Here is a 14,972-nt window from a genome sequence, read left to right on the forward strand (position 1 = left end):
AGAATTCTGAATCATCCCAGGCAACCTTGCCACAGTAGGTTCAGTTTTGCAAGACTACATATTTTTGCAAACAATTCAACTTGGAATACATTCAATCTGTCCATCAAGGTAGTCTGTTTCTACCCCACACATACATAGTTCAGGTTTCCCAATGTAAGTTACTGGAAGCACAATTTCTCTTAAGTAGCCCAAATCAAAAAAAAATTTTTAGAGCTCAAAACAGGGACTTGAATCAGTACTTTTTTTTTCTTTTTTTTTTTTTTTTTTTTTAGTTTCCATTTGGACTCAAGCAGAATTGAAGCTGTTCTAGTTCAGATTCAAGCCAAGTCTGATAGCTGACTCTCCCACTGAAACAGAATGCACTGGAAAACATGATATAAAAATCAGAGTTGATATAACTGGGTAGCCTATGACAAAGTGTCACAGCCAGTGAGAGATGCATCCCTTACTTCCTTACTCCTGCAGGCACCACCCCTACCCCCAGCAGAGAATGTAAATTTTTTCTTAGACTTCTTAATCTGGAATTTGAGCTGTGGAGGTGGTGCTAACCTGGCAGCACTCAAAGGAACACAACTGTGCCAGCACTGTATCAGGGGAGAGAAAAATCATAGTAGTGAGATAAAATTCCTGTAACTTTTACCCTCAGATAAGCCTGTATCTCCAGAGCAGTCTAAAACTACCCCAATATATGACAGCAAAAGGCACCCCAGGGGTGCCTCTGGCAGACAGAACTGGAGGCATCCTAACAACTTGCCTTAGGCAGAACAGCCCAGAGCTCTTCCCAAAGAAGAAACAAAAATCAACCATATGGCCAAGCCTTCCCCATTAACTGAAGAAATCTTTGGGGATATCCTTTCCCCACTGGACAGATTATTGGATAACACTTGCAAAACCTTTTAATGCAAAAATTGCATCTCAACCCGACTCACAGTAAAGGTAAGGTCTGCATGAACACATTCTGTAGATCTCAGCTGGTGAAATCCGACTCCACACTAAAGCAGTCTCTGCTGAGGCACAAAACCTATTAGTCAGACTGCTCTTTTGAACTGGCATCCCAAAATAGCACCTCAGAAAGAGATCTGTTTCAAAGAATAATTCTAAAATAGCAGACAATATCCAGCTCAAGTAAAGAAAAAGAAAACAAAGAATCTAGTTTGTATTTCATTTTGGGTTTTCATTGTTTCCCTCACCCATCCTAATAAATGTGAAAAAACACAAACAGAAAACAGGCATTATGTTAAACAATATAAACACTGGTTACACGTCACCTTTACACCTACCTATCATGGTTGCAGAAGTGTAACAAGGTAATGATGAACCTGAGATTTACTATGATTTATTAAGATATTACTCTTAGTCTTCTCACTGTTATAGGCCTGTACATAAAATATTGGTCTCCCATTTAACTTCATTTTGCAGATGAGAAAGTAAGCACTTACCAGGTTATTCAATAACTTTCATATGGGCACACAGAATTTTTTTTTTTAACATTCTTACTGATTTTTTTTCCTGAAAAAAATCCATCACCAGATTCATCATTCTGAGAAATAGCATTTATTCAAATAATTACAATTCTCTGAAAATTACACTTTACCAGTCCTCAACATGGCACAGGAACAACAAAAGATCAGCAGCCATTAAGATATTGCAACAAACCACATTTATTCTGCGGGTCTTAGATCAGTCTGAAACATGTAGTGCAACAATAATGTGTTGGATGATCAGTCCAAAACTTTGATACCTATTTAAAATAATTAATTGCAAATTTAATTTCTACTTCCCCAAGTAAGTGTTACTTGTGCTAACACTGTCACCATTCAGTGTGCCTCTGTAAACGTGCACATAAATGTATGCACATTATGTGTCTTTGTGTATGTATACATACAACCCCAAATTTGAACACATTTTATTAAACATCTTCTTGATTTTTATGGCCTGTTAGCAGCAGTTATACAGATAATTTATCTGTGATATGGTTTTGAAATAGAGCAAGTGTTTCTGTAGTCCTTAGAACCAATAAAAATACACAAAGCATTTTCTTCATGGATATTCACTTCAATGCACAAAACCCCTTCCACTGCTCCATTTATTCCATTAGTGTAGTGGCTTAAATGATGCATGAGGCTTTCAGCAGTGAAGTGAATGTCATTTTTAAGGACCCAATAAAAAGATAAACAATATAGGAACCATAACTCAATACTGAGAAATATCTGCAAATAAAAGTACAACTGCAAATAGTACATTCAGGTCCAGCCTGAGAGAAGAGAAAGTAATTTCTCCTACTGGCATTAGGCCCCAATTCAAATCAGCATTTAAGAATGTGTTAACGTTAAGCACCAGCTTTAATCAATGCAATTTAAGTTCAGGCTGATATGCTTTCTTGAGACAGGGCCTCAGTGATTAGAAAAGGCTCAATTAAAAAGTGAAGGTAGCAAAACAGTCAATGGTGCACTGGGAAAACTAACATCTACAGACTTTTTTCAGTTTTAACAACTGCTCAAATAAGGTAAGTGCAAAGTCTAAAAGTCTAGACTTGCTTTGTCAGTGCTACATTCCAGAATAATAAATACAACTATAAAGTATTTGAGTTTGATCTCATTTCCTCTGTACTTCCTAGCAGAGTTGCCAGATACATTATTTGAGTCACTTGCCTAATTTCTTCAATCAAACAAATTATTTTTCCAATTAAGCTGCTCAATGCAATCAAGAATAGAAGTAAATGATGTGAGAATGTTAACGGCACCTGTGACTACCAAAAATAGAAGAGGGAATAAGTGAGCATACTGCTTCTGTGCTTCCTCTCTTCTACCTTAGGAGATCTGGCCAGTTCCAATCAAACACTAAAGGCATCAGTAAGTTCTTAAAAGGCTGGTGAAAATCTGTGACAGTGTTGGCTAGTCAGACCACAAAAGGGACAGCAGCAAAAACAAGCAGATGCTCTTATTAGTGCCTCCCTTGAAGCAAAGGTGCCATGTGAGCTCATTAGTGCTCTCGTCTGTTGGTCCTGCTGCTCAACCAGACAGCATCTACAACACCTGGAAACAGCCTCGGCACAGCAGTGCCTTTTGCCCATCCAGCTGTTACGGAACAAAGTAAAAATGGATATGCCATGAGGCAAGAAGGCAGCAATTCCAAGGCATAAGTGATATGATCTGAAAAACAAATGAAAATAATTTCATTTCTTGAATAGTTTTGCTTTTTTTTTTTTTAAGAGCAATGCTGATTATTAAATTTAAGGAAACTCTGGGCCTAAAAATCAAAATAGCTGTACTGTTCTACATCACATATCTTCAGGAACTGCTACCTACATACTAAGAAGGCAGGAAGTGAGGCTGTTCTGCAACACGGGGACCTGCCCCCATAGGCAGAAGAGCAGTGCTACAGTTGTAGCACAACCATTTCCTAGTCCCTGCAAACAGAATACAATTCATCTCTGTCCTCATGGTAAAGAGAGGGGTAAATCTCTTCCCCCATTTAGGATTTGGCACTTCTTAATTGAGTGTGATGGTACCATTCTGATTTGTTTGTGTGGGGACCATTTTCTCTTAAAGGAGTTAATTTCTCATTTAAATACTAAATACTCATGGGAGGTCAGCAACTTTGTTAGCACCAAGCAAGCTCTATGCAAACAGCAACAGAAAAGCCTGCCTTTGTCACCCTGAGCTAACTAAGGCCTGTTTAGAAAACAGCCCATTGAGCACAGAGATGATGCTGTTCTTCCAATTCAGGTACCCTTTAAAATTAGATGTTGCTTTGAAGACTTCTTTTGTCCTCCTCAACAGTCTCATTACTTAGATGTCATAATCAGATGTACACCATAGAGACACAGTTTCAAGATACAAGAATTAATACATTGTCTCACCTACTACATTTCTCTCCCTTCTGATTCTTTCACATGATGCCTTGTCAGTGGACAATTTTATGGAAGCAAATACTAATTTTCTCCTTAAATAAAAACAAACAAACAAACAAACAAAAAACCCAACCAAAATCAATTTCAAATCAGATGTTACTAATTTTTACAGTGTTAGACAATTAAAAATATTGCAGGCCAATAGTATGAATTTCAGAGTATAACTTGTCTTTCAAAGATATCTCTCCAGTATTTACAAGGTAGTACAGAGTAAAAACAAAGCAAAAGGTTTTGACAGTTCTTAGAATCCCTATATCAAACAAAATCTGAAACAAACAACAACAAAAAAAATTGACAGAACCCTGGTGTCCTTTCACTGCACAGAAAGCCTTCCAAACTTCAGGAGTTTTACATAATCAGTTCTTCCAGCTCAGTCTTAAAATTATTACATGGGGCATACACATACACAAAATCAGTAGCTGCATACAAACAAATGTATTTCCTCTGCACTGTACAAACTACACACATCAAAACAGACTACTTTTGAACAGAAAACACACACACAAGAATATATATATATGTATATGTATATAACACAAGAATATATATATATGTAAATATTACACTTCAGGCTCAGGAAATCAGCTGGAGGTTTCATGAAGTGCTCTGTTCTTCTGCAGCACTGTATTTAGTTCCTGAATCACATTTGATGGCAATTTGCTATCTAATTCCAAAGTAGTTTTGTTTGTTTTGTTTTTATTTTTCTTCAGTGTCTTATGTGGTTTTTGGTATAGTTCAGTCATCCCTGAGCTTGCATCATCCTCAGAAATCAAGTTTCGATGTGTTTTTGCATGATTTCGCACTTTCTCCTCCTTTCTTTCCAAACATTGTGCCACAATAGATGCTTTTTCTTTCAAGTTTTTTCTTTCTTCCAGAAGTTCATTATCATGATGTTCACCAAATCTTGATTTTCCAGTTTGTAGTTCTATATTCTTACCAAACAAGCAAAGAGAAATAAGTTCATTAACACCACATTAAATAATAATTACATTGCAACTTTTGGTCATTAGTTTCACTTAAGTTCTAAAGAAAAAAAAATTAATTTTACTCAAGAGCTGAGACAGCAAAGTCAGTTTTAAATTACCACAATTGTGCTATTATCATTTAGCAAGCATTTTTAGTGAGGAATTTCTCAATTAGTGATACTCCTCAAATTTACATAAATCATGCACCATGACAATGAAGACATTTTTTTTCATAGAATCACAATTTGATTTTTCATTCTACCACAGTAGACTAAATTTTAATGTTTTACAAAAGATCCATATACTCTTAAAGACTCAGAATTGTTTGATGGAATGAATGCAACTGTGTATAATGCAATTTTGATAAAGTAATGACTGAGCAACATGAATATAGGAAAGATAATTTAATCACATAAACATTTTCAGCAACTGATAAATTATAAAGACTGGCTGCTTTTTCAAATTGCATATTGGTGGGCTGTTTTCAACTTCTTAAGCTGTAAAAAATAAAAGGTAAATCAGATGCTGCATCTAAATTTGCATTATTGTATTCTGGCTGCTCAGTTGGTGTGGCAGTAGTGAGAACATTCCTTTTGTGGAAAAGTCTGGTAGTTCTAAAAGAAAAGTAGGTCCTGGAATTCTTCTTTCATGTGTGGCATCTTTTTTGACTACCAGAAGGTAGAGAAAACTGAGGGAAACTTTGGTTCTTTTTGTATTTCCTCTGTGGAACTTGTTCAGTTTGACTGCATTTTTTATGGAGTTATTTATCCACAGCATATAGGCAACTTGTTCCTTGGAATCTTAATACCTCCTATATGTTAACACAAACATGAGAAACTACTCAAACACTAGGAAGGAGATAGTTTAGATACACAGAATTATAGAACGGTTTGGGCCTTCTTGTTGGCCTTTCTTGTATGACCTATTGTGAGTATGGTATTCGGCCTTGCTTGAAAGAAAAGGTTTTTCCTCATTCCTCAGTCTTCTCATATTTTGAAATAACATCAAATACTTCCTGCAGATACACAGCAATGTATTTCTATTCCAATTAAATAATTTCATATGAAAAATACACATATTTTAAATAGCCACATATACAACAAATGGTATAGAAATAACCAAAATGTTTTGGTTCTATTTATTATTAGGATTCTTAGGTTTTGAGTCTTTCAAACCTTTGGTGTTACACATTTATCTTGTTAACACACAATAAAATTGCTTCCAGTAATGGGGAAAAATCAGACATTCAATATAGCCATTTTAGCAAAAAATATTAATATTAAACTCAGTTTCTGAGTATGTTTGACCTTTAGTGGTTTGGGGTTCTTTTCCCCCCACTCATCTTCCTCTCATGAAGACATCACTTTTTCCACTGTTTGAAAAACTTTCAGTCTCTTTTTCTGCCTGTATAAATTGATCCCATTTCTACTACAAGTTTACACATTGATCTGTAAACAGACATCCATTTCCCATAAACCAGCATGTTTCAGAAAATGCTTGTTCTGTTATTACTTTCTAATGCTTTAAAATGGAGATATTATTGCATGTTGGAGTACTCAAATTCATGGAAAGACTGAAGGTGTGGTCTCCCAATGGTACATCTTTTTTTTAACTGACTCCACTGGGGTATAGTATTTCTTCTTAATAAACCGTGTCATATATAGACTTTCTACCACTATTTTACTGCTCATTCCAGTTTTAGCTTTCCATGTAAAGAAAGCATTAGCTTTTATTTTTCATTATGTGTTTTTGTGTTAACCTTCCTAAAGTATGCAAATACCTTTTGCATAAAAATTCCCTAGATCTAGTCATGGCATAAATAATGAAGACTGTGGATTTCTGCTTTTAAGTTTAAACTCAGACTTCCTCAAAGTTGCAGTGTACAAAACTTTAGTCCTCCCTAATGAAGCAAATTATCCACAAAAAAAGAAATAAAATAATACATATGGTACTATAAGGCATTAAGGATTTTTTATCAGGAAGCTCAAAATCCAATAAAACCTTTATCCTAGAATGTCTGAATTTGTAGCCATCTCAAAGCATGTGCTAGAGGTTTCAACTGTACTTGCATAAGGAACAGGTAAGAGACACACCTAAGCGTTATGAAGTTTTTTGACTGACAAGACCTATGATTTACTTTCATCAAAGAAGTTTGAAAACATAAGCATCAGAAAGAACTCATAAAAAATTGCAAAAATACTTTTTGAGAGAAGGTTAAAAAGGATAAATTAAACAAAATATGAAAGTTTGTAAACAAATTACAAAATATTTATATTCACATGGTATTATACTCTTGTAGTTAGGCAGAGCAGAAATTCTTTCTGGAAGAAAGTGTAACACAAGATGGAGTTGTGTTTTACATAAAGCACTATGCCTGCCTTGTGCTTTTAGTTTACCATGGAAACAAATCAACGTTACCACTCTGTACCTGAACCATCATCTCTGTTAGTGGTGATAACACATCCCATATTAACTACCTCCCTTCAAAATGTTCTAACATGTGCAAGAAATAATACTGCTGCAGTCAAAGGACCAAGCTGTTGTTGCAACAGTTATTCACTGCTGCAGTCAGGCTAGTTACCACTACTATTCTCAAGTAGAACATTACCTCCACTGCTTCACCTCAGCTGGAAGTAAGGCAAGTAAGTTCATCCCACAGGCATCAGTATCTCTATGTGGATACCAGAAAGTAATCTCAAGCTAATATAAGGTTCAGATATATCACTAGTGCACATAATGTAGTAACAAAGCTCAGTCTATTCAAAGAGTTGTAACTAAAGCCTCTTATTCTTCTTTGAGACTAATTATAGTACAACTTGAATGTATCAAAGTTAGTTCCATCTAAGCTTTTCCATTATAGTCACAGAGTAGATAACTATAACAGCGCAGTTATTTTAGACAGAAGAAAAGATACTGTAAGATATGCATGCAGGACAGTTTTCAACGATCTTATTTAAAAAACCTGTCATAAAGTGCACTGTAATAATGTGCACAATATTTCCAGCTAAAAGTCTTACTCCTAATGAACAATCTCTACTGAAAAAAAAAACCAGCACAAATAGAAGTCCATTATGATTTACTGAACAGCCAGAGAGGTTACACAAGTTGAGACTACAATAGCTTTTTTATATTAATTGTCCTAAATGTTTCTTTAATGACAAAATATTGGAAGAGACATTGATAATAAGAACATCTACATTTTATATTTATCCAGCTCTAGAGAGTTCATCATTATTGGAATACTTAATATTACAACATTGTGGTTAGAAGTTCCACATCAAGATTAAACCCCACTTACTTCTGTATTCCCTCTGATTTTACAAGTGTTCTTCTCCTGATGAATGGGAATTAGTGGTAAGCCTCGGATCTTTGGACTTTTAGTTATGGACTGTTTTCTTGCTTTTCCAGCAGGTGGCCATGTATCTGCATGCTAAAGAACAAAATTATTCCTTATTTTCAGTGTGGAATTTCATAAATACACAACATTCTTTGGTATGTAAAACTCCCTTGGAAAAAGCTATATACCGCACACCACCATGCCCTCCTGTTGTGGGAGAAAGGGGAAACTTTATGATGCTTATAATTATATTAATATTTCATAAGTGCTGCACAATGTTGAGTGAACAGAACCAAATTGTCTCTACATAATTGTCATGTATCAAACATCTTCCTTCCCTAATATTATTCTAATTATCTACAAAAAATAGAAGATATCATCAAATGCGACATACATATTGACTTGTTTCACAATTTCAAAATTCCACCGAAGTATGCTTTCAGGAGTCTCAAAAAAAATTTCTGAAATAAGATAAAATTACCCCAACGCACAAGTGTTTCAAAATGTGTTTCTTGTTGAGGTTCAAGACCAAAGTGCAGGGTCCTGCACTGGGGCCACAACAAGCCCAGGCAGCATTACAGGCTGGGGCAGACTGACTCAAATGTGGCCCAGTGGAAAAGTACCTGGCAGTGCTGGTCCACGCCTGCTGAACATGAGCAAGAATGTGCCCAAGTGGCTAAGAAGGCCAAAGGCCAAAGGCTTGTGCCAGCAATAGTGTGGCCAGCAGGACCAGGGCAGGGATTGTCCCCCTGTACCCAGCACTGATGAGGCCACATTTCAAGTTCTGGACCCAGTTCTGGGCCCCTCACTTCAAGAAAGACATTGAAGTGCTGGAGCGTGTCCAGAGAAGGGCAATGGGGCTTATGAGGCTTATGAGAAGTAGCTGAGGGATCAGGGGTTGTTTAGCCTGGAGAAAAAGAGGCTCAGAGGGGAACAGATTGGTCTGTACAATTGCCTGAGAGGGGAGTGTAGTCAGGTGGGGATGGGCTTCTTCTCCCAGGTAACAAGTGACAGGATGAGAGGAAATAGTCTTAAACTGCACTGGGGGAGGTTTAGGTTGGATATTAGGAAGAGTTTCTTCGCAAAAAGGTTGATTAGACATTGGAATGTCACCAGTCACCATCCCTGAAGGTGTTTAAGAAAAGACTACGTGTGGCACTCAGCGCCATGGTCTGGTTGACAAGGTGGTGTTAGGTCATAGGTTTAACTCAATGATCTCAAAGGTCCTTTCCAAACTAATTGATTCTGCGATTTTGTGAAAAATTATATTAATACTTTAGAGAAAATAATTGTTTAACCTATGATAACAACATGCATTATCCAAAATGCAATCTACAAACATGCAGATCTGGTTTCAATAGAAGTCTTTGCTTTAGCTCAACTGAAATAGGTGAGTCTTGGGCTGAAATGCGAAGTTTCACTCTGAGTGAAAAACAAGCCTGGGAAGAGAAGGGAAGTAAAAAACCATAAATTACTTACTGAATATTTCGAATCTGAGCACATGAGCTCACAGTCTTCAGGTAATGTTAATGGAAACCAGAAAGACAAATTTGAGGACAAGGTATTATAATACTATTTTACTGAAAAATCATCAACATGAGATTCTGTGAATCACAGAGGATGTCCAAGACCTACAGCTAAATCGGCACAACTTTGCAGGAAACCGGCAAGCCAGGACTGCAAAACCATGAAGCAGTCTCTTCAAGACTATATTTAAAAAAACAGATGTGGAGCTATGATCATATTTGCAGGTGGTCTGCAAGTAAAACCAGCATTACCATTATAAAGCCATGATGGCAGAATAAAAATTGGAAGTCCCAGTTCCAAATTTAGAAAAAGTATTTTACAGACTCACATCCTGATAGAGTAAAAAATTCTCACAGATGGTACTGACGAGGGTGACACAAAAGTCTGTGATAAGAGTTCTCTTCAGTGACCACTAAAAACATTTTATTCAAATGAAATGAGAAGGTATTATCTGAAAGAGCAGCTCTTGCCAATCAAAATCAGTTTATTGTGGATCAAGACACAACAAGCAAACGTAATCCAGAAAGCAATGGAGAAACTTTAATCAGCTTCTGAAGAAAACTGTCTGCCTTAATTCCCAGCAAGCCTAAGGAAACCATCCCTGTCAGTTAAGCAGCCTGATTTCCCTTTTGTGCCTGTAACATTTCTTAAAATAGAACTCCGAGAAAGTATATCAGAAATACTAGCAATGTATTAGGCCACATAAAAAATGTATTTATTCATAGTTTTGACCCCTCTGTTCAACTGCACCTCATGGTAGTATAATGTGCCTCCAGCTGATCAAAGGCAAGGAAAGTGAAAGAATACTATTGTGTCCATCTTCACACCAATTAATTACTTCCAACTGTATGCTATGCATGCTCTTAAGAGATTTCGTATAGAACTACTATAGAATTCAAAAATCGAGTTTCAGCCACGCTTTTCAGGATGGTTTTGCATAGATCTTGAAAGAAACATTGGTCCTACTTCAAACAATTAGTATTTACCAGCTTGGAACAAAAGATTAATAACCTCTGGGTTAACTTGATCACCTGTATCAAAAGTACTCTTATCACTAGATTACAGCAGTACCTACACTTTGCTATTTATATACTCTGCACTACTTATACTACAGGAGAAAGCATTATCAGAAAACAGGACAAAAATAACAATAGTACTACTATCTGACTGATATTAATTACTAATAAAGCCTTACTCTGTTCAAGCACTCAGGAACACAGCAATATTGGTTTATGTCCCTCTTAATTGCACAAGATGATTAAATGTCAATGTCTTAATACTTCAAAACTGATTTTACAGTATTTTTCAATTTCCAATCTAAGTTATTCCACTGACAAAGAAAATGTGCTGCGTGAAGTCTCTCTAACATGTTCAAATACAGCGACAACATATAAGGTAAAATACCAAGCTGACTTCCCTAAAGATGGTCTCAACTTGAAAATTATAACTAGAAAAAACCTCAGCTGACATTTACAGTTTTCTGGTTTAGAAATGGGATAATGTGGTAATAATTGTCTGCTGCTGTATGATACAGAACTTTTTAGAGATCTTTTAGAAAGTTTTACCAATATGAGGCATTGCATTCTTAAGGAGATTTTCTCTGTAACAAAGTAGTAGGTTGCAATAAGAACAGAACACTAAATCTGCATCATTAGCACATCATTTTTCATGTAGTTTATAGACTGACAATTTTACTGATGTACAGAATGCCAGTAAAAAGAAATAATCAACAATTTCCACAAAAAACAAAGCCAAATCAAAAAACCCTTTCAATGTAGTATTGCTAATTCATTGCACTATTCATTCATTGGAATAAAGATTTAAAAATAATAGCATGAATTCATAGCAATTTTTTTTTTAATGCACATGAAATTTTTTTTCTTTCTCTGTTAGAAAAAATTATCCTGGACATTGAGCAATGGCTCCCAGTTTTTCATCTATATTGTCAAATGAACATTCTACATCTGCCTGAGCAGAATTCTAACAGACTGTCCTTTACTGTGATTTTATGTCAAAAGGACTTCAACAGTTACCAAGCTTGCATGAGTTACTTCCAAGTTTCCTGTATCAATAACCTCTGAGCCTATTTGCTGTGACACTGCTCATGTTACACCCATGAGATGTATGCCAGATGTTTCCATAGAAACAACAATAGCTATTTCAGTTAGGGGAGCTGAATAAGACGAGAATTTGGAAGTCTTAGTTTCAAGGCATGCATTATACTTCTAGCACTACTATCTATGAAAGTCAGATTCTGTTTCAGAAAGCCTCTAAGAAGTCTGTGCTCAGCCCATGTTATGCAACTCAAAGCTCCCAGGTAATCATAAATCTAGCAATGTTTATTCACAGTGATATCCTGCAAAGCTCCTTGAACGTCATGGGAAAGACAAGAAAAATCTGAGACAGATACAAAATCCTGTTAAAACCTTAAACTACGTTCCAGTCTCCTGTCAATCTGAATTCTTCCCATCTCACTTACTTCCACTTCTCCTGTGTAAATATTAAACTCCATTTCCAAGAACGTGTTATATGTCACTCAAACATATACCCTCCCTACAATCCCGTAGCAAGCAGAAGAGTACTTAATTTAAGATAAAGCCTACCCAACACAATGAATTATCAGTGTTAACTAAGCTAACATGGATACCAGAGAAATAAAGCCATATTGGCACAGCTCTTCAAGAGGGCTAGTTCACACCACTGTGCCTTTAAACATGCCACCCTTGTTTCAAGACTACTTTAGCAGCATCCAACCTAGTGAGCAGAGCAATAGCACTCAGGTATTGTGGCACACAGACACCCCCTTTAGGTCAATGGCCAGAATTTCACCCAAAAGAGCTGTCTGCAAAGGAAATAATTGTCCTTCTTTACTCAGCTTCTCTACAACACAGCAGGGTGGGGTGGGGAGATGATTCCAGAATCTAATGTTCTTCTCACTCGCTCTCAAAGCATTCATAGTCTTCATGGACTAAGACCCATCTTTTGGCATTTTTAGTGCATGAAGTATTCCAGAAACTTTGGCAACGAACCTTATATATAACATATACATATTCAATGGCATTTTCATAATAGCAGAATAAGTTACGTTTTTTGATTAGATTAGTACCTGTGCCATAAAAATGCTGATCATCCACTCCATCTGCACATCCTGCCCATCACAACATATATACCTGGAACACAATACATAATTAATATGAAAAACAATGGAGACTCCTGTTACAGTTAAACATATCAAAGAATAGTCTTCTAAACTACTTCAAATAGTGCTACATTCATTCACGCTGTCTATATTTATTATTAACACTCCCAGAAAAAACAGGCATATATAAATACTTCAAATTATCACTTTACCTACACTGAAGACAACGCCTGTGCCTCATTTCAAGCACGTGCATAGGATTAAAATCTATCATTTTAACTTTATGACTGTTTGCTTTCTGGCCACAGAAGTAAGCCAGACACCTAAACCCAAAAGATGAACCAAACATATCAATTTTAAAAGTTTATTTACTTAAAAACACAAAAATTAAATTCAACATGCAAGCAAAATAATGCCCATAAGTTTTCAAACAATCTTGTTTTGCAATTGAATATTTCAACAAATATTAGACAGTGAAGTTAAACAAAGCATGTGTTTCATGTTTACCTACCACTGGTGCTTTTCAGAAAATACTGCAAGTCCCCAGCTGAAAGAAAGATGATTTTCAAAAATTAGTTCCATAAACTCAAGGTGGGGACATATTCCTCAAACCTCAGAGATTAATTATGTTTATATAGTTCTTTTATCTGAAAAAAATAAAATTAAGCTGCAAAGTCTAAACGTGTACTGCAAATCCAGAATAAAGTTGTGGGTTTGAGGATAGATTTTGCTCATTTTCTCACAATTGATTCACAGGTAATGAACTTTCTGTTCTAGACAAAGGGTTATTGCAAAGCACTGCAGATGATGGCTGACTACTTGCCCCATTTTTACTGTGGCTGTGCCTTCCAGAAGTTGCTGGAAATAAAACTGCCTGGTAAAGAGTCCACTACAGTGTGGAAGTCATAGAGAGAAGAGAGCTATGCTTGTACTATAAACAAAAGGAATCACATGATTTAATAATTGCAAGGGAAACAAAATGGGAGTGGGTGCACAATGAAGCCTCTGAGGTGAAACAGACAATTCTGCAGATCCAGAAGAGACTTGGTAAGCTCTACTTTTGAAAGTAGACTAAAAAGAAACCTCAACGTAAAAAAAAAAACCTGCAAAGACTCATTTACATTATCTCTTTACTCCTATTTTGGACTAATCTCCTACTCATTCTGCACTTGAATTAAAAAAAAAAAAAAACATACAAAAAAGCCAACAACTTTTTTTTAACATGGCTAAGCTTTGAAATTCACAGACCTTTTTGGGGTGTTTTGATTTGGCAACTGTAAAGGAAAAGATCAAGCAGATCTGTTTAAAGGCTACAGCCAACCTAGACTCCCTCTGGGAGAAGATCCTATGTGCATTGTCTCAGTATCTCAAAGCTTTGACTGAACAAGAACTGGAAACATCTGAGAAAAACAGGTGTCATTTTTCACTGCTCTTTTCCTGAGAGATAGTCACTGATGTTTGTAAAGGGCACTGTAGTCTTCAGCTAGCAGAAACATCAAAATAACAAAGATCCTGAAAAAGGAAAATCCTCTGCTGAACAACAGGAACTGCCACTAAGGGCCATGAGTAGCTGGTTTTCTCTTCTCTCTTTTTACTTGGTGCAAGGAAAGTGTGTGTACCAATGACATGCAGGACATATACCACAAAACTAAGTGAGCTAGGAGCAAACATATTCACAAGAGATAATAAATGCACTTTAGATTACAGAAAGCCAATCAATAAAGTAATTTCCTAGCACAGATTAGTTAACATGGAACATGAAAACAGATATAAGAACAGAACAAATAATATTACAGGGGATAATTTAATTCAGCATACTGCTATTGGCTTCTTGACTTTTCCTTTTTCCACAATGTTCTATGCTACCCTTTTTTGATGATACTACAATACTTTTTACACAGTGTTTATTTTCTTTTCTATTCTTACTTTGTTGGTGGCTTCATTTTCTTTTTCACTCCAAGATAAAGCTTCAGAGAATTGACAGGCAACACTTTTTCAGGTTTGCTAGCCTGCAAATAAAGTAGATTCTAATTATTGTACCAGGAATGTGCCAAAGAGAAAATGCCACATGACTGACTTCACAGCTCAGTT

General features: G+C 36.1%; 1 protein-coding gene across 2 annotated transcripts in view; it reads right to left on the minus strand.

Moving 5' to 3' along the window:
- Positions 1-1,538: 1,538 nt before the first annotated feature.
- The window catches only part of ARAP2 (ArfGAP with RhoGAP domain, ankyrin repeat and PH domain 2), a 124,532-nt gene continuing 111,098 nt past the window's right edge, over positions 1,539-14,972 (minus strand). For both annotated transcript variants that reach the window (XM_048304942.1, XM_048304943.1), the window contains 5 exons: positions 14,808-14,890; positions 13,393-13,428; positions 12,849-12,912; positions 8,177-8,308; positions 1,539-4,845 (listed from right to left, as the gene is read on the minus strand). In XM_048304942.1, the coding sequence (XP_048160899.1) occupies positions 4,495-4,845; positions 8,177-8,308; positions 12,849-12,912; positions 13,393-13,428; positions 14,808-14,890 (666 nt within the window). In that variant the 3' untranslated portion in view covers positions 1,539-4,494. The remainder of the gene's footprint in view (positions 4,846-8,176; positions 8,309-12,848; positions 12,913-13,392; positions 13,429-14,807; positions 14,891-14,972) is intronic.

The sequence above is a fragment of the Corvus hawaiiensis genome, chromosome 5, assembly GCF_020740725.1.
Source record: "Corvus hawaiiensis isolate bCorHaw1 chromosome 5, bCorHaw1.pri.cur, whole genome shotgun sequence".
NCBI lineage: Eukaryota > Metazoa > Chordata > Aves > Passeriformes > Corvidae > Corvus > Corvus hawaiiensis.